Genomic DNA, 22,307 nt, shown 5'->3' with positions numbered 1-22,307 from the left:
TCAGTAGTTTTTTCCCCATAAATTACAATTTTGCTCTGGTTAAACACTTACGTGAATAGCCACTTTCTGTATTTATGTTATTCTGTCCTGGGAACTTTTGAGCAGCTCCAGTATCAGCCAAAGCACTCTGACAAGTAACCTTTAAGCTATGAAGCTGCCCTCACCTCAGAAACCAAGCCAACCATCCATAGGTACCTTTAAATTTTACTCTTGTGACACTATCCTCACCATTGTCCCGTGCTTCCTTTCTTTCTTTCTATTTTTTTTCTTTTTTTTTTGGCTTGACTGTATGGCTTGTGGCGTTTTAGTTCTCTGACCAGGTATTGAACCCAGGCTCTTCATCATGAGAGTTTTAACCACTGGACCACCAGGGAATTCCCCATCCAGAGCTTTCCATTTCATCTTTTTGAGAAGACTGATATCTCCTTAAATATAAGATAACTTTATGAAGCAGCATGCTTTGTACACCCGTCGATCCACTCAAGCAGTAGACTTTCCAGTTTGTCATGATATTACTGGATGCCAATTAAAAGAGAACACTTTTTCTATTAGCAGAACCAATAGTAACTTTTTCAGCATTCAGTATTCTTTCTGAGTGTAAACAGTTTGAATGGTGGACACAGCAAGTTCAATGCAAATACATCATTATTTGGTTCACTACAGTTTAAATGCTTATGTTCATTTTTATGCCAAGCATGACACTCTTACAGGTTCTCTTAGGCCTTTCTGAAACCTTAGGACACATCTTGCTTGGAGTTGCACAGAATAAATCAAGATGAAGCCCAGATGCTCATAAAATGATTTCAAAGCCATGTTGGCTTGTTGCAGAGATGCTGAGTATAGTTCCTGAGAAAGGAAGTTGGTGGTGCCACTCTCACTGCTCTGGGTGCTTGCTGCCTCTGTAACTGCTGAATGCAAAACATACTGAGAGCTATTCTACTCTCTTTTCATAAAAGTGAAAATCTTCGAATTTCTTTCATTTAGTAAAAACAGGTACTGACATAGGTTTCACAGAAGCAAAGTGGTGTAAATCGAACTTTCAAAAAACAGGGGATACCTGTACTTCCACATTGCTCCTAAAAGAGTATACCAATTTATATTTTTATAATGTGTTGTAATCCGGTGGTGTGATTACTCTCCTAGAGCCAGATATCCTGGAAGGCGAAGTCAAGTAGTCCTTAGGAAGCATCACTATGAACAAAGCTAGTGGAGGTGATGGAATTCCAGTTGAGCTATTTCAAATCCTGAATGATGACGCTGTGAAAGTGCTGCACTCAATATGCCAGCAAATTTGGAAAACTCAGCAGTGGTCACAGGACTGGAAAAGGTCAGTTTTCAGTCCAATACCAATGAAAGGCAATGCCAAAGAATGTTCAAACTACTACACAATTGCACTCATTTCACACACCGGCAAAGTAATGCTCAAAATTCTCCAAGCCAGGCTTCAACAGTACATGAACTGTGAACTTCCAGATGTTCAAGCTGGTTTTAGAAAAGGCAGAGGAACCAGAGATCAAATTTCCAACATCCTCTGGGACCATCGAAAAGGCAAGAGAGTTCCAGGAAAACATCCACTTCTGCTTTATTGACTATGCCAAAGCCTTTGATTGTGTGGATCACAACAAACTGTGGAAAATTCTGAAAGAGATGGGAATACCAGACCACCTGACCTATCCTCTTGAGAAATCCGTATGCAGGTCAAGAAGCAACAATTAGAACTGGACATGGAACAACAGACTGGTTCCAAATTGGGAAAGGAGTAGGTCAAGGCTGTATATTGTCACCCTGCTTATTTAACTTATATGCAGAGTACATCATGAAAACGCTGGACTGGATGAAGCACAAGCTGGAATCAAGATTGCCGGGAGAAATATCAATAAGCTCAGGTATACAGATGACACCACCCTTATGGCAGAAAGCGAAGAAGAACTAAAGAGCCTTGATGAAAGTGAAAGAGGAGAGTGAAAAAGTTGACTTAAAACTGAACATTCAGAAAACTAAGATCATGTTATCCCTTCCCATCACTTCTTGGCAAATAGATGGGGAATCAATGGGAACAGTGGCAGGCTTTATTTTGGGGGGCTTCAAAATCACTGCAGATGGTGACTGCAGCCATGAAATTAAAAGACGCTTGGTCCTTGGAAGAAAAGTTCTGACCAACCTTGTGTGAAGTTGCTCAGTCGTGTCTGACTCTTTGCAACCCCATGGACTGTAGCGTACCTGGCTCCTTCGTCCATGGGATTGTAATTATTATAATTGTAATTATAATTATATTATAACATTAATAATTGATATTATTAGCAATTAATTATTAATTATTTTTTGAGGAACCCTCTTACTGTTTTCCATAGTGACTATACCAGTTACATTTCCCACTACCAGTGTTGGAGGGTTCCCTTTTCTCCACCCTCTCCAGCATTTATTATTTGTAGATTTTTTTAATGATGGCCATTCTGACCAATGTGAGTTGTTACCTCAATTACATTTCGATTTGTATGCCCAGGGAGGCCTGGCATGGGGTTGCAAAGAGTTGGACACGACTGAGCGACTGAACTGAGCTGAATAGTCAGCAGTGTTGATCATTTTTTCATGTGCCTATTGACTTATCTGTATGTATTCTTTGGAGAACTGTCTATTTAAATCTGCCCATTTTTTACTTTTTTGTTGTTGTTGTTACTGAGTTGTATGAGATGTTCCTGTATTTTGGAAATTAAGCCTTTGTCAGTCACATTGTTTGCAAATATTTTCTCCCAGTCTGTAGGTTGTCATTTTGTTTTGTTTATGGTTTCGTTTGCTATGCCAAAGCTTATAAGTTTGAATAGGTCCCATTTGTTTATATTTGACTTTAATTTTTTAATTTTTTAAAGTCTTTATAGAGTTTGTTACAGTATTGCTTCTGTTTTTTTAAGTTTTATTTTTTGGCTGAAAGGCATATGGGATCTTAGCTCGCCTACCAGGGATTGAACCTGCTCCGCCTGCATCGGAAGGCGAAGTCTTAACCCCTGGATCACCAGGGAAGTCCCATATGTTTGATTTTTTTAATTTTCAAAATTATAGAGGCAGTACTTGTGACCTATAACAAATTTATTTTAAAGTGTATGAAGGGATAAATACCTTTCATTGTCCTATACTATTTCTTAAAGGTAACTACATCAACAGTTAGCTATGTATCCTTCGTATCTTTTTAAAAAACTTACATGCTTTTTGTAAATTCAAATATATGGATAAATTCAGTTATATATGTGTGTCTGTATCCATGTCTGTATGTGTCTCTTTATTGAGACAGCTCATTTCTAGACTCTGTTCTGTTCCATTGATCTGTTTGTCTTTTCTTGTGCCAGTACCCATCCAGCTTAATAATTACAGCTTTGAGTTGGTTTTAATAAGGTAAGGCAAATTCTCATTTCATCACAAAGTTTCTTCACTCTTCTTGGGCATGAACTCTTCAGATTAACCTTGTGTGCTTGCATGCTCAGTTGCTCAGTCGTGTCTGACTCTTGGCGACCCCGTGGGCTGTAGCCCACCAGGCTCCTCTGTCCAGGGGATTCTCCAGGCAAGAGTACTGGAGTGGGTTGCCATTTCCTCCTCCAGGGGATCTTCTCAACCCAGGGATTGGACCCGAGTCTCTTGCATCTCCTGTATTGTCAAGTGGATTCTTTTACCACTGTGCCACCTGGGAAGACCTCAGATTAACTTTAGATCTAAGTTAAAAAAACAAAAACAAAACATGGGTTTTGTTTGGCTTTAGACTAAATTTATAGAGAGCTGACATTTCAGGAGAACTGACATGTTTCCATGATTGAACTTTCTCACTTGGAAACTTGTCTATTTATTTGGATCTTTTATGTCCTTTGGTGAAAATCTTGTTCATTTCTTCTGAAGTTTATTTTTAGGTATTTTGTAGATTTTGTTGCCATCATGAGGGGAATTTTCTCCCCTTACATTTTTAAAATTGATTATTGCTAGTATAGTTTTTAAGAAGCTGTTGGATTTTGTAAGTAAATCATATAATCACCTACTTTATTCAATTTTCTATTAGTTCTAATGGTTTTTCAGTTGAGTCCCTTGGCTTTTTTAGGTGGACGATTATATATTCTGAAGATGCTAACTTTTTATCACTTCATGTATAATGTTTATACATAGGATATAATATTTATAATATTTCTCATAGATTATTTCATGTCTTAGATATCTTAGTAGGGGTAGGGAAGAGGGATCCTAGGAAGTCATCTTGGCTGAGGTTACATTTAAGGTGAGTATCAAAAAATGTGCAGCAGGTAAAATAGCACGGTGGTAGAGAATATATTCCAGACAGACCTTGAGGAAGAGTAATAAGAACTGTTCAATGAATAGAAAGAAGAGGGGCTAGAGCATAGGACACAAGTGAGGTTGGGAGGAGCAAGAGGTGGTTGGAGAGTAAATAGGGGTGCAGTCGGAAGCTGCTAGGCTCCTGAGGAGCAATTACTTTACCTTACAGGACCTGAGAATTTAGTGAAAGGTGTGTTAAGGAGAATGGGAATGTCCACACACGGGAATTTACTGGCAGTCCAGTGGTTAGGACTCCTCACTTTCACTGCAAGGGGCCCAGGTTTGATCCCTGGTTGGGAAACTAAGATACCACAAGCCACGTAGCATTGTGAGAAAAAAAAACACCAAAACCCAAAACAACAACAATGAAAAACAACCAAAGATGTCTACACACTAATCCCTGAAATCTGTAAATATGTCACTTTACATGGCAACTGGGACTGTGCACGTGAAATTGAAGCTTCAGACCTTAAAACAGGGAGGTTGCCCCAGATTATTCAAATGGGCCCTGTCTAATCACATGAACCTGAAAAGCAAGGAGGTTCCTGTGCCTGGAAACAGAAGCAGGATGTGGTTAAAGGGGAAGTTGGAGAGATCAGTATAAGCAGAACCTAACCCACTGTGACTGAAGGGTATCACATGGAAAATATGAAGAGGAACACAAAAGCAAAGACTGTCTGATGACCAGCAAGGTAATGGGGACTCGGGCCCCAAAGTTGTAAGAAACTGAAATTAGCTTGGAGTAGCTTGGAAGTGTGCTCATCCCCAGAGTCTCCAGAAAGGAGTGCAGCCCTTCTGAGCCTCTGGTTTTGGTCTTGGGATAGCCTATGCAGAGGGCCTTGCTGAGCCATGCTATACCTGGACTTGCCGCCTTCAGAGCTTTGAGATAATAAATGTGAGTGGTTTCAGGCTGCTGAGTTTGTGGTAATTTGCTAGAGCAGCATTAGAACACCAACGCAAAGGGGTTTATTCCAGGGAGTAATGTTAGATTTTGTGTTATTGATAGACTGCCCTTTGTGCTGTGTGGAAAATGGATTTGGGAGATGCAGATTTGGAGACAGGGAAACTTTGTGTTGTGGGAATATGGTGGTGACAGGGCCTAGGGGAGTGATGGCAGGAAGCGGGTATGATTTGAGATTTACTTGGGAGGTTGGAATTGCCAGAGTTTGGTCACTGATTTGGTGTCAGGAGTGAGCGAGAGGAGAGGCACGAGGATGACAGCTGGCTTGCATGCTGAGTGATGGTGAAGCTGTCCTTTGAGCCAGGTTTGAGCAGGTCGGAGGATGCCAGGTCATCAATCAGTGATAATTCCAGGTTGTTTTTCATTTGGAAATTGTCCTATAAATACTTACTTTAAGGTAGAGTATATCGGTAAGATGCTTGCTTTATCAGTTAAGACCTAAATTGTTTTTTTGTTGTTGTTGTTTTCTTTTTTTAGGTCATGTAGGAAATTGTAGATCATGTGAAGATGGGACTCTTGATATTTGTACGCAATCTGCTGCTAGCCCTCTGCCTTTTTCTGGTACTGGGATTTTTGTATTATTCTGCATGGAAGCTACATTTACTCCAGTGGGAGGACTCCAGTAAGTATGGTCACACTCTAGCCTACCCTCAGAAAAAGCCTGCTGTGGATCAGTTATGGGGCTTTTCCGTGGCTGCAGTGCTCTCAGATTCTTCAGAGATGGGCAGTGAGAATAAACTGAGCATTCCTAGAACTTAGACTCAGAAACCATCTAGCACTTTTGTTGCTCTAGAGTGAGAACTTTGATGTTTTATAAAAACTGCATGCCATGGCGAATCTGAACTTAAGGAAAATGTGCTGTTTTATCTTCAATAAAATTCCAAACCATACCAGTACTTCTGGTTCTCCAATGTTGTTCTTTTCAAATTATTATACTTTACTACCACTCCCATTTGCCAGTTATTATCTTGGGGCTTGCTGTTGAAGTTGGTTTTCTAATGCCCTTAAAGCATGCATCTTTACCTTTTCCTTGGGTTTTCAGTTTTTAATTTAACACTTTCTTTGTTTTATTTCCCTAAAGAACTTTTGTAATCTTTTTAGCCCTTGTTGGTACTGAACTTGTACCTGAATAGAATAATGGCTTTCCCCCCCCCAGCCTGTAACTCCCAATCCCTTTCTCCCAGCTGCAGTCATTTCATGTATTATACTTGTTTCTGTATGGCTTTCTGCCCTCCTCCCCCAACCCCAGCTTGCTTCGGGTTCACTCACTGCTGCCTGTGATGCGGTTTGGGGCTTGCAGCTGAAGAACTGCTCTGAGCTGCACCAGCCTCTGCACAGTGTCTTCTCGGCTGTCCTTCAGGTGCCACGTGGTGGCCACACGTGGTTTTCCTTTTGGTTCTTTTGTCTGATGGCTGTCTGAACTGAGTGCAATAAAGTTTGGGTAGTCTGTTCTGATCCTAATGTCTCTTCTCTAAAATAGTTTTCTTTTTACAAACGCTTATTGGATACCAGTGTAGAATTCACTTGAGAGTAGAGTCAGTCTCTAGCTAGGAGGTTAACTGAGTTAGAATGAGTTGGAAGAGGCAGCTGGCAATTGGCCTGCTACTATATTGACTCCTTAATGTGGGAACTATTCCTGTGAGGTAGTTCATAATTTTCTCACATGGTCCAAACTACTGAAGCAACTTCAAGCCAGTTTTAAAAGCATAGTGTTATACCTTTCATATTATTGTTTTATGAGTAATGTTTAAATGCCTCTTAAATGCATAGTTTATAGTTATCATTACTTTCTTTGTGTTTCTATTTAAATTTTTCTGTTCCAAATTATCTTTAAGATCAAGGAGAGGACCCAGAGTAAGGAGAGTTTATTTCAGTGCCGTGTAAAATTCTGTAGTTAGAGACATTGTCCATATCTGTAATGGTTGGGTTCATTTATATTCATAAAAATGATGGGAACACCCAGGGCTGGTGCACTGGGGAGACCCAAAGCTATGGGATGGGGAGGGAGGTGGGAGGGGGGATCAGGATGGGGAACACATGTAAATCCACGGCTGATTCATGTCAATGTATGTCAAAAAACACTACAATATTGTAAAGTAATTAGCCTCCAGCTAATAAAAATAAATTAAAAAATTAAAAAAAAAATGATGGGAATATGTGCAAGGAATGGGAGGCTCTCCTCCTCTGTTAAGAGATACTGTGGAAGACTTAACCAAGGATTAGATGATTTTTTTCTAGAGAAATTGAGAAGGACATTAGCTTTATGGAAGACCTATTGTGTGTCAGGTTTTATGCTAGATAATTTACAAATTTAATTTACTTCTTACTATAACCATGTGAAGAGGCTATTATTATCTCTATTTTCCATTTGAGCAAACTAAAGTGTTTAGTTTAATTTACCCAAGTTACATAGCTAATTATTAGAACTGGAATTGAGTCCTGATTTTCTTTCTTTAAAACCTATTTTCATTATTTTACTGAAAAGTATAATAAATACTAAGAGTATGAATTAATTCTGTATTTCAGTAGATAAAAAGAAAGAACAGAGAGACTCAGAGAAGAAATCATAGATTGTCAGGATAGAGGTGAAGAAAGAAAAGGGGAGGAAAATAAGGAGACGATAAAGAGATAAAGTCCTCCAGGCAACAGAGGGGTTTAATAGGTTAGAGATGACAGTTGCTGTTCTTGCGCTGTAGGTTCCATAGTTTGTTAACAGTTATCTGCTGTTAACAGTTATCTGCTTTGAGTTAGTTAGCTGACTACACTATCCACATGTTTTCTGTTATTCTGACTCTCACGCCTTTCAAATATTTGACTTTGAATAGGTTTTTTAGACCTCCTTACTATAGCATGTTGTTTCTGTGCTGTAGTATCAGAGACTAGAGTAATGTGATCAACCCTAATGGCTTACCAAGTCTGGGGTTTTCTTTTACCTTGTAACCTTTATTCCGTAAACAAGGTCAAGCTAAAGGAGCTTGTAAAGCAAGTGGCTACTGTGTACTGAAGTGTAAGTGATGGTTTGACAGTATTGATGCTGCTGCTAATAATAATGAAATGAAAATAATAATTTGTTGAGTGTCTACTGTATGTATTGTAATGAGAGCTTTATATTCATAACCTCATAGTTTACATTGATTATTATTATCCTCTTTTACAGATGTAGAAACTGAGGCTTCAAAGAGGCTCAGTGATCAAGAGTTTGTATGTCTCTCATCTGTGGAGCTTAGAGGGCACTACCAATCTTGAAAAACAAATGTCTTTGGCATTATTTTCCTTAATTTTTATTCATTTATGACTTAACCAGGATTACATATTAGAATTCTGTCACCTTGGGGGAAAGAAGGGGAGTCAAGAGTTTTTTACTATCAACTGATTTATTCAGTAAGCAATATGTCCTTATTATGGTCCAAACTGTTCTATGTAAACTGAATATAAGATGAAGGTAGACTTTATGCTCTCAGCCTATAACATGAGAAAGAAATAAATCAACTACTATAATGTGTCATATTCTAAAAGAGAGGTCTGTGTGAAATGCCATGTTAGAGCATGGAATTCCTTCCCACTAGGAAATTTTAAGAATTAATCCCAAGGCCTGTTGTATTAATAGAAAGATGCAAACTGTTCTCTCTTGAGCAGTTTAGAGCTGCATGTGGCCAGTGCTTAGTCAGATTACCAGGACTTGGGTCAAGTGCTTAATCTAAAGGTTTGCTCTATGAGATTGGTCCTAGTTATCAGTGTGATTTTAAAAGTTCTGTAGCTTGAGGTTTCCTGTTCTGCATGTTAAGGGGCTTGGAAGTTGCCACTCTAACAACAAGTGAAACACTGAATAGACTGAAAATTCAACTCTTGTTGGCTCTGTAAGAGAGAAGAGCCCACAGGGCCGACCACTGCCTCCACATCTGGGGAGAACCACTAAAAAAGTTTAAGAAGTAGAACCTATATGCTGAAAAAGGAAAGAAAGTGGAATCATAAATTGCTCGATTAAAACCACAAAAAGCATAAAAAGAGTAGAAGATAAAAATAAGAGCAAAAAATGAGGGCAACAAATAGAAAACTGTAATGAATATGGTATTACTTCAAATATATTGGTAGTCACTTTGACTATCAATTGTCTAAATGCACCAATTATAAGACAGAGATTGGACCAAACAAACAAGACCCAACTGTCTGTTGTCTACAGGAAATCCATTTTAATTATAAAGACATGTATAAATTTAAAGTAAATGGAGAAAAATATACGGTGCTGACACTAATCAAAACAGATATGAGTAGCTGTGTTAATTTCAGACGAAGCAGGCTTAAAGCAAGGAGAGTTATCACTGATAAAGAAGGCACTGCATGATGGTAAAGGGGCTGGTTCTCTAAGAAGGCACAAAACTTCTTAGTGTCTGTGCGCCTAACAGTAGAGCCTCACACTGTGAGGCAAAAACTAGTACAATTGCAAAGAGTAGTAGATGAATACTATCATAGTTGGAGACTTCAGCACCGCTTTGTCAGAAATGCACAGATCCAGCAGGCAGGAAATCTGTAAGAACCTAATTGAATTCAATCACACCATCAATCAATTGGCTATAATTGATGCCAATAGACTACTTCACCTGGCAACAACAGGATATGCATTTCTTCTTAAGTTCACATGCACCATTCAAGATAGACTGTGTTCTGGGCCATAAAACACATCTTTTTTTTTCCCCTTCAAGTATAGCTAATTTGGCAATGTTATGTTCATTTCTAGCATATAGCAAAGTGATTCAATTTATATACATATATATATACAAACACACATATATGTATATATTCCATTATATTTTATTCCATAATATTGAATATAGTTCCCTATGCTATATAGGGAGGACCTTGTTGTTTATTTTATATATGATAGTTTGTATCTGCTGATATCAAGCTCCTAATTTATCCCCCCTCCCCCTTTTCCCTTTTGGTAACCATAAGTTTGTTTTCCATGTCTGTGGGTCTGTTTCTGTTTTGTTGGTAAGTTCATTTGTATCATATTTATTTTGTTTATTGTTGGATATAGTGGATTAACAATGTTATGCTAGCTTCAGATATACAGCAAAGTGAATCAGTTATACATATAGCCATTCTTTTTTAGATTCTTTCTCCACATAGGTTATTGCAGATCGTTGAGTAGAGTTCCCTGTGCTCAGAGCAGGTCCTTACTAGTTATCTGTTTTACGTATGGTAGTGCATATGTGTTAATCCCAGTCTCTTAATATATCCCCCCATCTTTTACCTTTGGTAACCAAAAGTTTTTCTACATCTATGAGCCTGTTTGTGTTTTGTCAATAAGTTCATTTGTATGATATTTTAGATTCCACAAATAAGTGATAATCATATGCTATTTGTCTTTCTCTGACTTACTTCACTTAGTGTGATAATCTCTAGGTCCAGCAATTTACTACAAATGACAATATCTCATTCTTTTTCCATAAACATCTTAATAAGTTTATAAGAATAGAAATTGTACAATGTGTTCTTTCAGATCACAAAAGAATTAAACTAGAAATTAATGAAAGAAAGATAACTAGAAAATCCCCAAATACATGAAGATTAAACTATACTTTTAAGTACAACATGGGACAAAAAAGAAATATATGAGATTTTAAAAATATTTTTAACTGAATGAAATGATAGCCAAACTGATAAAAAAAATATGGGATGTAGCAAGGTAGAGGGAAATTTATAGTGTTGAAGCATATATTAGAAAAGAAGAAAGATCTAAAATCAATTATCTAATTTCCATCTTCAGTTCAGTTCAGTCGCTCAGTTGTGTCTGACTCTTTGCGACCCCATGAACTGCAGCACGCCAAGCTTCCCTGTCCATCACCAACTCCCAGGGTTTACTCAAACTCATGTCCATTGAGTCGGTGATGCCATCCAACCATCTCATCCTCTGTTGTCCCCTTCTCCTGCCTTCAATCTGTCCCAGCATCTTTTCAAATGGTCTTTTCAAATGAGTCAGCTCTTCACATCAGGTGGCCAAAGTACTGGAGTTTCAGCTTCAACGTCATTCCTTCCAATGAACACTCAGGACTGATCTCCTTTAGGATAGACTGGTTGGATCTCCTTGCAGTCCAAAGGACTCTCAAGAGTCTTCTCCAATACCACAGTTCAAAAGCATCAATTTGTTGCTCAGCTTTCTTTATAGTCCAAGTCTCACATCCATACATGACCACTGGAAAAACCATAGCATTGAATAGATGGACCTTTGTTAGTAAAGTAATGTCTCTGCTTTTTAATATGCTGTTTAGGTTGGTCATAACTTTTCTTCCAGGACCAAGCGTCTTTTAATTTCATGGCTGCAGTCACCATCTGCAGTGGTTTTGGAGCCCCCCAAAATAAAGTCTGCCACTATTTCCCCATCTATTTGCCATGAAGTGATTGGACCAGATGCCATGATCTTCGTGTTGTGAATGTTGAGCTTTAAGCCAACTTTTTCACTCTCCTCTTTCACTTTCATCAAGAGGCTCTTTAGTTCTTCTTCGCTTTCTGCCATAAGAGTGGTATCATCTGCATATCTGAGGTGATTGATATTTTTCCTGGCAATCTTGATACCATCTTGTGCTTCATCCAGCCCAGCAATTCTCATGATGTACTCTGCATATAAGTTAAATAAGCAGGGTGACAGTATACAGCCTTGATGTACTCCTTTCCCAATTTGGAACCAGTCTGTTGTTCCATGTCCAGTTCTAACTGTTGCTTCTTGACTTGCATACAGGTTTCTCAAGAGGGCAGGTCAGGTGATCTGGTATTCCCATCTCCCTCAGAATTTTCCACAGTTTGTTGTGATCCACACAATCAAAGGCTTTGCATAGTCAATAAAGCAGAAATAGATGTTTTCCTGGAACTCCCTTGCCTTTTCGATGATCCAGCGGATGTTGGCAATTTGATCTCTGGTTCTTCTGCCTTTTCTAAAACCAGCTTGAACATCTGCAAGTTCAAGTTTCACGTATTGTTGAAGCCTGGCTTGGAGACTTTTGGGCATTACTTTGCCGGTGTGTGAGATGAGTGCAATTGTGTGGTAGTTTGAGCATTCTTTGGCATTGCCTTTCTTTGGGATTGGACTGAAAACTGACCTTTCCCAGTCCTATGGCCACTGCTGAGTTTTCCAAATTTGCTGGCATATTGAGTGTAGCACTTTCACACATCATCTTTTAGGATGTGAAATAGCTCAACTGGAATTCCATCACTTCCACTAGCTTTGTTCATAGTGATGCTTACTAAGTTAAGGCCCAGTTGACTTCACATTCCAGGATGTCTGGCTCTGGGTGAGTGATTACACCATCATGATTATCTGGGTCTTGAAGATCTTTTTTGTACAGTTCTTCTGTGTATTCTTGCCACCTTAGGAGCCTAGAAAGAGGAAATTAAATCCAAAGCATACGGAAGAAAAGAAATTGTAGGAATTAGAGCAGATATCAGTGAAATTGGAAACAGTAATAAAGAAAATAAATGAAACCTAAACCAGGTTCTTTGAAAAGATCAATAAAATCAATAAGTCTCCAACTAGGCCAACAAAGAAAAAGATGACACAAATTACTAGTATTAGAAATAAAAGAGGGATCATCACTACTGATTTAATGGATGTTAAAAGGATTATAAACAAATACTCTGAACAACTCTACGTCCACAAAAATTTTTTTATGTCCACAAATTTGATAAACCTAGATGACATGAACCAGTTCTTTGAAAGACATAATTTGTCAAAACTTACACAAGAAGAAATTGACAATATGAATAGGCCTTATATCTATTAAAGAAACTGAATCAATAATCAATACCTTCCAAAACAGAAAGCACCTGGCCCACATGGTTTCACTGGTGAGTTCTAAATTTTAAGGAAGAAATTAAGCCAGTTCTCTGTCTAATCTCTCTTAGAGGATAGAAGGATAGGGAATATTTGCTAATTCATCCTATGAGACCAGCATCACACTAATACAAAATCCAGACAAAGACATTACAAAAAACAAAGCTACAGACATATCTCATGAATATACTTGTAAAATTCCTCAATAAAATATTAGATCACATCAGTATTCTATAAAAAGAACTCTACACCATGGTTGTGGGATTAATTCCAGGTATGCAAAGCTGGTTCAGTATTCAAAAATCAATGTAATATATCAACAAACTAAGGAAGAAAAATTACATGATTATATCACTAGATGTAGAAAAGGTATTTGACAAAAAAATCCAACACTAAGTCATGATAAAAACTTTCAGTAGACTAAGGTATAATGAAATTTCTTGAACTTGATAAAGCATATCTCCAAAAACCTACAACTAACATCATAATTAATGTTAAGAAAATAGAAGCTTTTCCACTAAGATTAGAAATGAGGCTATGATGTCCCCCCTCACCACTCCTTTTCAACACTGTACTGGAAGTCTTAGCTAGTATAGTAAAACAAGAAAAGGAATTAAAAGCTGTATGGATGGGGAAGGAAGAAGTAAAACTGCTTTTGTTCACGTGTGACAACAGTTGTCTGTATAGAAAATCTAAAAGGACTGACAGAAAACTCCTGAAACTAGTAAGTGATTATTGGAAGGATGCACGATACAATATGAATATACAAAAGTCAATCACTTTCCTATAAACCAGCAGTGAATAGAGGAATTTGAAGTTAAAAACACAGTACCAAAAATATGTGCAAGATCTATATGCAGAAAACTGTAAAACTTTGATGAACTAATTAAAAAGAACTAAATTTAGAGATATTCCACTTCCATGGCCGAGACTCAATAGTGTCAAGATGTCAAGGCAGTTTCAATGAAAATCCAAGCAGATTATTTTGTGGATCTACTAATTCTAGTGTTTATACGGAGAGGCAAAAGACAGAATAGCTGACACAATACTACACAGTATTCAATATTGAACAAAAAGGTTGGAGGACTGGCATTACCTGACTTTCAGTTAAGTTCAGTCACTCAGTTGTGTCCAACTCTTTGTGACCCCATGAACCGCAGCACGCCAGGCCTCCCTGTCCATCACCAACTCCCGGAGTCCACCCAAACCCATGTCCATCGAGTCAGTGTTGCCATCCAACCATCTCATCCTCTGTTGTCCCCTTCTCCTCCTGCCCCCAATCCCTCCCAGCATCAGGGTCTTTTCACATGAGTCAGCTCTCCGCATCAGGTGGCCAAAGTATTGGAGTTTCAGCTTCAACATCAGTCCTTCAGTGAATACCCAGGACTGAACTCCTTTAGGATAGACTGATTGGATCTTCTTGAAGTCCAAGGGATTCTCAAGAGTCTTCTCCAACACCACAGTTCAAAAGCATCAATTGTTTGGCCTTCAGCTTTCTTTATAGTCCAACTCTCACATCCATACATGACTACTGGAAAAACCATAGCCCTGACTAGACGGACCTTTGTTGGCAAAGTAATGTCTCTGCTTTTTAATATGCCGTCTAGGTTGGTCATAACTTTCCTTCCAAGGACAAAGTGTCTTTTCATTTCATGGCTGCAGTCACCATCTGCAGTGATTTTGGAGCCCAGAAAAATAACATCAGCCACTGTTTCCACTGTTCCCCATTTATTTGCCATGAAGTGATGGGAAGGGATAACATGATCTTAGTTTTCTGAGTGTTCAATTTTAAGTCAGCTTTTTCACTCTCACTTTCATCAAGAGGCTCCTTAGTTCCTCTTCACTTTCTGCCATAAGGGTGGTGTCATCTGCCTATTTGAGGTTATTGGTATTTCTCCCGGCAATCTTGGTTCCAGCTTGTGCTTCCTCCAGCCCAGTGTTTCTCATGATGTACTCTGCATATAAATTAAATAAGCAGGGTGACAATATACAGCCTTGACGTACTCCTTTTCCTATTTGGAACCAGTCTGTTGTTCCATGTCCAGTTCTAACTGTTGCTTCTTGACCTGTGTACAGATTTCTCAGGAGGCAGGTCAGGTGGTCTGGTATTCCCATCTCTTTAAGAATTTTCCAGAGTTTATTATGATCCACACAGTCAAAGGCTTTGGCCGAGTCAATAAAGCAAAAATAGATGTTTTTCTGGAACTCTCTTGCTTTTTCGGTGATCCAGCAGATGTTGGCAATTTGATCTCTGGTTCTTCTGCCTTTTCTAAAACCAGGTTGAATATCTGGAAGTTCATGGTTCATGTATTGCTGAAGCCTGGCTTGGAGAATTTTGAGCATTACTTTACTAGCGTGTGAGCTGACTTTAAGACTTATTATAAAGCTACAGTGACCAAGATAGTGTAGTATTGGCAGAAGACTAGACAAATAGAGCAGTGGAACATTGATAGAGAGCCCAGAAATAGGCCCACATGTAGTCAGTTGATAAAGGAGCAAAAGCAATATAAAGAAAAAAAGTAGTTGTTTTAACAAAGTGGTGCTGGAACAACTGGACATCCATATACCAAAAAAAAAAAATCTAGATAGACATTATATCTTTCACAAAAATTAACTCAAAATGGATCATAGATCTAAATGTAAAACATAAAACTTTAAAATATTTGGAAGATAGAGAAGAAAACCTTCATGACCTTGGATTTGGTGATGACTTTTTAGATACAACACGAAAGGCACAATTCATGAAAGAAAGCAGTAAAAAAACTGGACTTCATTAAAATTAAAAGCTTCTGCTCTGTAAAGAGAATGAAAAAACAATTTGCAGTTTGGAATAAAATATTTGTAAAGGACACTTGTGATAAAGGATTTTATTCAAAATATATGAACTCTTAAAACTCAACAGTGAGAACACAGGTAACCCTGTTTAAAAATGCACCAAAGACCTCAACAAAGAATGTATACAGATGGAAAATAAACATGAAAAAATGCTCTACATCATGTATCATCAGGGAAATGCAAATTAAAATAACAATGAGATACTACTACATGCCTATTAGAATGACCAAAATCTGGAACACTAGTAATACCAAATGCTGGCAAGGTTGTGGAACAATGAGAACTCATTCAATGTAGGTGGAAATTTAAAATGGTACAGCTACTTTGGAAAATAGTTTAACAGTTTCTTGTGAAACAAAACATACTCCATGGTCCAGCAATCACATTCCTTGGTATTTATCCAAATGAGTATTGTGTTCCAAACCTGTAGTTGTATGTTTATGATGTTTTATTCATAAGCAAACTTGGAAGCAACCTAGATGTCCTTCAGTAGTTGACTGGATAGCTAGACTGTAGTATGTCCAGACAATGGAATATGATTAAGTGCTAACAAGAAATTAACTACCAAAGGTATGAGATGATGTGGAGGAACCTTAAATGTGTATTGCTAAGTCTTGAGTGGACGAGTCCCATCAAGTTAGAGAAGTGTGAAATACCATGGGCTTTCCTCAAATCCACGCTAAATGTAGCATTAAATCATGGCTACATAAGTTCTAGGTGATCAGGCAGTAATTGAACTACTCTTTTTTGAGGGAGCGGGGGACTGTACTGCATGGCATGTGGGATCATATTTCCCCAACTAGGGATTGAACGTGTGCTCCCGGCAATGGCAGTGCAGAGTCTTACCCCCTGGACCATCAGGGAAGTCCTGAACTGCCTCTGTTTTTGTTTTTCTTTAAGATTTAGTCATTTATTTATTTTTGGCTGTGCTTGGTCTATGTTGCTGTGTGAGGGCTTTCTCTGTGGTGAGTGGGGGCTACTCTTCATTGTGTTGTGTGGGCTTCTCACTGTGGTGGCCTCTCTTGTGGAGCACGGGCTCTAGGTATTTGGGCTTCGGTTGTTGTGGCTCACAGACTCTAGAGCACAGGCTCAGTAGTTGTGGCACATGGGCTTAGTTGCCCCACAGCATATGGGATCTTCCCGGACCAGGGATTGAACCCGTGTCCCCTGCATTGGCAGGCAGATTCTTAACCACTGGAGCACCAGGGAAGCCCCCTGGACTGCCTCTTAAAGCACAAATCAATGCTCTTTACAGAAAGATACTAATACTCAGTTTCTACATGTAATATCTAAGTGTCCAGTGTTCAATGAGAAATTACTAGACATATAAACAGGAAAATGCAATCCATATTCAAGGAAAAGCTCCAAGTCTATGGGTAAGTTGGCCCAGATTTTGGACTTTGTGATAAAGTAGCTATGTTGATAATCTGAAGAATGAAAAGAAGTACAGTGAACAATAAGTAGTCTTAGCAGATAAATAGAAGCTATAAAAAAAAAAACCAAATGCATAGTCTATATCTGAATAGTATAGGAACAGAAATGAATTTTTCATTTAATACTAGACTGGATAAAACAGAAGAAGTCAATGAACTTGAAGAGACTGTAGTAGAAATTATCCAATCTGAGTCACAGGAAGAAAAAAAAATATTGAAGAAAAATGAACAGAGCCTCAGGGACCTGTGGGATAATATAAAATTTAATATATATGAGAATTGGGCAGAAAAAAAGTTTGAAGAAATAATGGCTCAAAATTTCCTGAATTTGGTGGAAACAAATTAACTGATCTAGGAAGCTCAGCAAACTCTAAGAAGGATAAATATTGGGGGAGAGGGGAAACCTAGGTACATCACAAACTTGTGAATTTAAAAATGAAAACCTTGAAAGACAGAAAAGGACGCATTGTGGATGAGGGTAAGAAAGTCAATTGACTTTTCACCATAAACGAAGAGATTAGAACACAAGAAAAGATCCTTAAATGTTGAAACAAAATACCAAGAACTTGTCATCCCAAAATTCTTTATCTAAGGAAAATATCCTGCAAAAATGAGGATGAAATAAAGACATTTTTCAAATAGGGAAAAGTTAAGAGAATTTGTTGTTAGTGGAACTGTATAACAAAAGAATCCTAAAGGATATCCTTCAGGCCAGTGAGAAGTGATACCAGATGGAATTTTGAATCCACAGGAAAAAATGATCACTGGAAATGATAAATAATGGGAAATATGACTCTTTTTCCTTTCTTCTCATAACTTGCTTAAAAGACAAGTAATTACCTAAAGCAAAAATAAAGACCCTGTAAAGTGAGGCTGAGAACATGTGTAGAAATAAAAAGATAGGACAACACTTACATAAAGAGTGGGGGGTGAGTAAATGGAATTTTGCTATTGTAAGATTATTACATTTGTGAAAAACAAGAAATGGGAAATAGGAATGTTGTGTATAAAGTAAGTAAAGGGTAAAGTAAATATAAAATGTCATATGTAGAAAAGTATTATATTGATTTTGATAAGTGAAGGGTGTGGTTCCTATCAATGTTCTACTTATTGCCTGGTAGAATAACCAGAAAAAAAAATAATGAAAAGAAGTTTTTATCTAAGAAATAAATGGAAGAAATAAAATAGAGCACTATAAAAATTCAGTTAATCCCAGAAAAGAGAAATATAAGAAGAAAAAACCAGAAGGGAGAAATGGAAAACAAATTGTAAGACAGCTGACTTCATCCTTACTATATAAATAATTACATTTAAATGTGAATAGATTAAAACTCCAGTTAAAGGCAGAAACCATCAGAATGGTTAATGAAGCAGAATCTAACTATGTCCTAATATGAGACATATGTATTAAATTTAAAGACCCAGATGGGTTCAAAGTAAAAGGATGGAAAATATATAAACAGTAAGCATTTGGTACAGCTGTATTAATTTCAGCAAATTATACTTCAAGACAGAGATTAGAGAGGGTCATTACTTAATGATAAAAGGAGAAATTCACCAGGAAGACATATATAAATGTGTATGTGTACCTAATAACAAAGTATCACACCTCATTAAGCAGAAACTAATAAAGACTAATAACTAAAAATAAACGAATAAAAGAAAATAAACGAATAAGAAAAGCAGTGACAAACCTAGACAGCGTATTAAAAAGCAGAGACATTACTTTGCTGAAAAGGTCCATACAGTCAAAGCTATGGTTTTTCCAGTAGTCATGTATGAATGTGAGCGCTGGACAATAAAAAGGACTGAGCATGGAAGAATGATGCCTTCGAACTGTGGTGTTGGAGAAGACTCTTGAGAGTCCCTTGGACAGAAAGGAGATCAAACCAGTCAATCCTAAAGGAAATCAACTGAATATTCATTGGAAGGACTGATGCTGAAGTTGAAGCTCCAGTACTTTGGCCACATGATGCAAAGAGCAGACTCACTGGAAGACTCTGATCCTGGGAAAGATTGAAGGCAGGAGGAGAAGGGGGTGACAGAGGATGAGATGTTGGATGGCATCACTGACTCAATGGACATGAGTTTGAGCAAGCTCTGGGAGATGGTGAAGGACAGGGAAGCCTGCGTGCTGCAGTCTGCAGGGTTGCAAAGAGTGGGACACAGCTGAGTGACTGAACAACAAACAATAGGATTAAAGGGAGAAAAGGGCCAATCCACAGTCATGTTCAAATATATTAATACCCACTCAGTAATTAATAAAACAAGTCAGAAAATCTGTAAGGCTATAGAAGATCTCAACAACACTATCAACTACTTCTACCTAATTGAAAGTTATAGAACACTTTACCCAATAGTGACAGAATATGCATTCTTTTTCAAGTGTAAGCAGAATGTTCATTAAGGCTGATACTAGGCCGTAAAATAAGTCTCAATAAATTTTAAAAGATTGAAAATCTTAGTATATTCTGTGGTTATGATGGAATTAAATTAGAGATCAATAAGACAGTAATTACAAGTACAGGCAAATTAAAACTTGCAGGCCAAATCCAGCTGGCTGCCTGTTTCTGTAAAATTTTATCAGAACACAACTGTATACAAATTCATTTACATATTGTCAAGTTGCTACTTTTGTGCTATCATGGCAACATTTTAATTTATTTTTATTGAAGTATTGTGGATTTACAATGTTCCAGGTGTACAGCGCAGTAATTCAGTTGTGCATACCTACATACATAGTTTCAGATTTTTTTTCCTTGTAGATTATTACAAAATACTGAATATAGTTCTCTCTGCTGTGCAGTAGGCCTTGCTGTTTATCTGTGTTATATACTGTAGTGTGCATATGTTAACCCCAAACTCCTAGTTTATCCCTTACCCTTTCCCCTTTGGTAATAAGTTTGTTTTCTATGTCTGTGAGTCTGTTTCTGTTTTGCATATAAGTTCATGTTGTCATTCTTTTTACAGTTTCCACAGATAAGCAATATATGATATTTGTCTTTGGCTTACTTCACTTAGTACAGTAATCTCTAGGTCCATCCGTGTTGCTGCAAATGGCACCACTTCATTCTTTTTCGCGGCTAAGTAATATTCTACTGTATAAATGTAACACGTCATCTTTATCCATTCATGTGTTGGTGGACACTTAGGTTGCTTCCATGTCTTAACCATTATAAATAGTGCGGCTATGAACACTGGGGTACACGTATGTTTTCAAATTACGGTTGTATCTGGATATATGCCTCAGAGTGGGATTGAAAAATTATATGATAACTCTATTTTTGGTCTTCTAGGGAAACTTCATCCTGTATTCCACAGTGGATGTGGCAGTTTACAATCCCACCAACAGTCTAGATGGGTTCCCTTTTCTCCGTACATTGAATAGTTGTGACAGAGACTGTCTGGCCTACAAAGTCAGAATATTTATTTTCTGGCCTTTACAGAAAAAGGTTGTTGACTCCTCAAATATTTGCATATTAAACAAGCTCTTAGGTAATTCGTAGATTAAAGATGAAACCGTAAGAGAAAACAGAAAATATTTTAAACTGAATGATTATGAAATTCTATATATTAAAATTTTTTGGGTGCAGCAAGAACAATGTTTAGAGGAAAACTTATAACTTTAAATGGCTACATTAGAAAATAAAGTCTTAAAAACAGTCATCTCCATTTCTACCTTAAAAGACTAAAAGAAGAAGGGTAAATTTAATCCAGAGCAAGCAGAAGAAAATAAATAATACAGATATGAACAGAAATCAATGAAACAGATCAAAAAATTGGGAAAATTAAGAAAACCAATATTTGGTTATTTGATAAAATTAAGAAAATTGATAAATTCCTAAAGAATAGTCATGGATGACACCAAAGGCACAGACAACAAAAGAAAAACAAATTGCATTTCAAATTGAAGCTTTTTTGCTTTAAAGGACAGTGTCAACAGCATGAAAAGGCAACCAGTGGAAAGGGAGAGAATGTTTGCAAATCATATATCTGGTAACAGATTGATATCCAGAATATGTAGAAAACTTCTGCAACTCATGATTCAGGGATTTCCCTGGTGGTCCAGTGGTTAAGACTCTGCTCCCAATGCAGGGGGCCTGGGTTTGATCCCTGGTCAGGGAACTAGATCCTTCATGACTCTGTTAAGAGTTCACATTGTCACATTTAATTAATTAATTAATTAAAAAATAAACCCTATTCAGAAATTGGCAAAGGACTTGCATAGACACTTCTCCAAAGGAGATACACCTAAATGACCAATAAACATATGAAAAGATACTCAACATCATTAATCATTAGGGAAATGCAGACCAAAACTACAGTGAAATATTGTTTCACACTCATTAGGATGGTTATTATCAAAAAACAAAATAACAAATATTGGCAATGATGTGGAGAAATTGCAACCCTTGTTGCATTGCTGGTGGGAATGTAAAATGCATTCTTATGTGCATTCCTAAGTACACCTGTTGTGGAAAATGGTAATGATCTTTGAAAAACTTTTAAATTACTGTGTGGTCCTGTGTTTTTATTTCTAGGTGTATACCAAAAAGAAGTGAAAGCAGAGACTTGAACAGATATTTGTACATATATGTTCATAGCAAAATTATTCACAATTTTCAAAAGATAGAAGCAACCCAAGTGTTCATCAGTGGATGAATAGATGAACAAAATGTGGTATATACATACAACAGAATATTATTTCACCGTAAAATGGAAAGGAATTTTGACACACACTATATGGATGAACTTTATATTCATGGTGCTAAATTTAACATCGCAGTCACTAAAGGACCACTGTTGTATGATTCTATTACATGAGGTTCCTAGGGTAGTCAAATTCATAGAGACAGGAGATGTAGAATGGCAGTTGCCAGGACCTGGAGAAAGGAGGGGAATGGAGATTCAGTGTTTAATGGGTACAGAGTTTCATCTGGGAAAG

At 37.5% G+C, this 22,307-nt stretch overlaps 1 protein-coding gene across 2 annotated transcripts in view; it reads left to right on the top strand.

Annotated features, from left to right (window-relative positions):
- Window positions 1–22,307, top strand: part of ST3GAL3 (ST3 beta-galactoside alpha-2,3-sialyltransferase 3) — a 214,091-nt gene that overhangs the window by 24,298 nt on the left and 167,486 nt on the right. For both annotated transcript variants that reach the window (XM_065914629.1, XM_065914625.1), the window contains exon 2: window positions 5,747–5,891. In XM_065914629.1, the coding sequence (XP_065770701.1) occupies window positions 5,777–5,891 (115 nt within the window). In that variant the 5' untranslated portion in view covers window positions 5,747–5,776. The remainder of the gene's footprint in view (window positions 1–5,746; window positions 5,892–22,307) is intronic.

This window comes from Muntiacus reevesi, chromosome 1 (genome assembly GCF_963930625.1).
Source record: "Muntiacus reevesi chromosome 1, mMunRee1.1, whole genome shotgun sequence".
Taxonomy (NCBI): Eukaryota; Metazoa; Chordata; class Mammalia; order Artiodactyla; family Cervidae; genus Muntiacus; species Muntiacus reevesi.
Note: the sequence above shows the minus strand (reverse complement) of the source record. Positions and strands in the feature narration are given on the sequence as shown.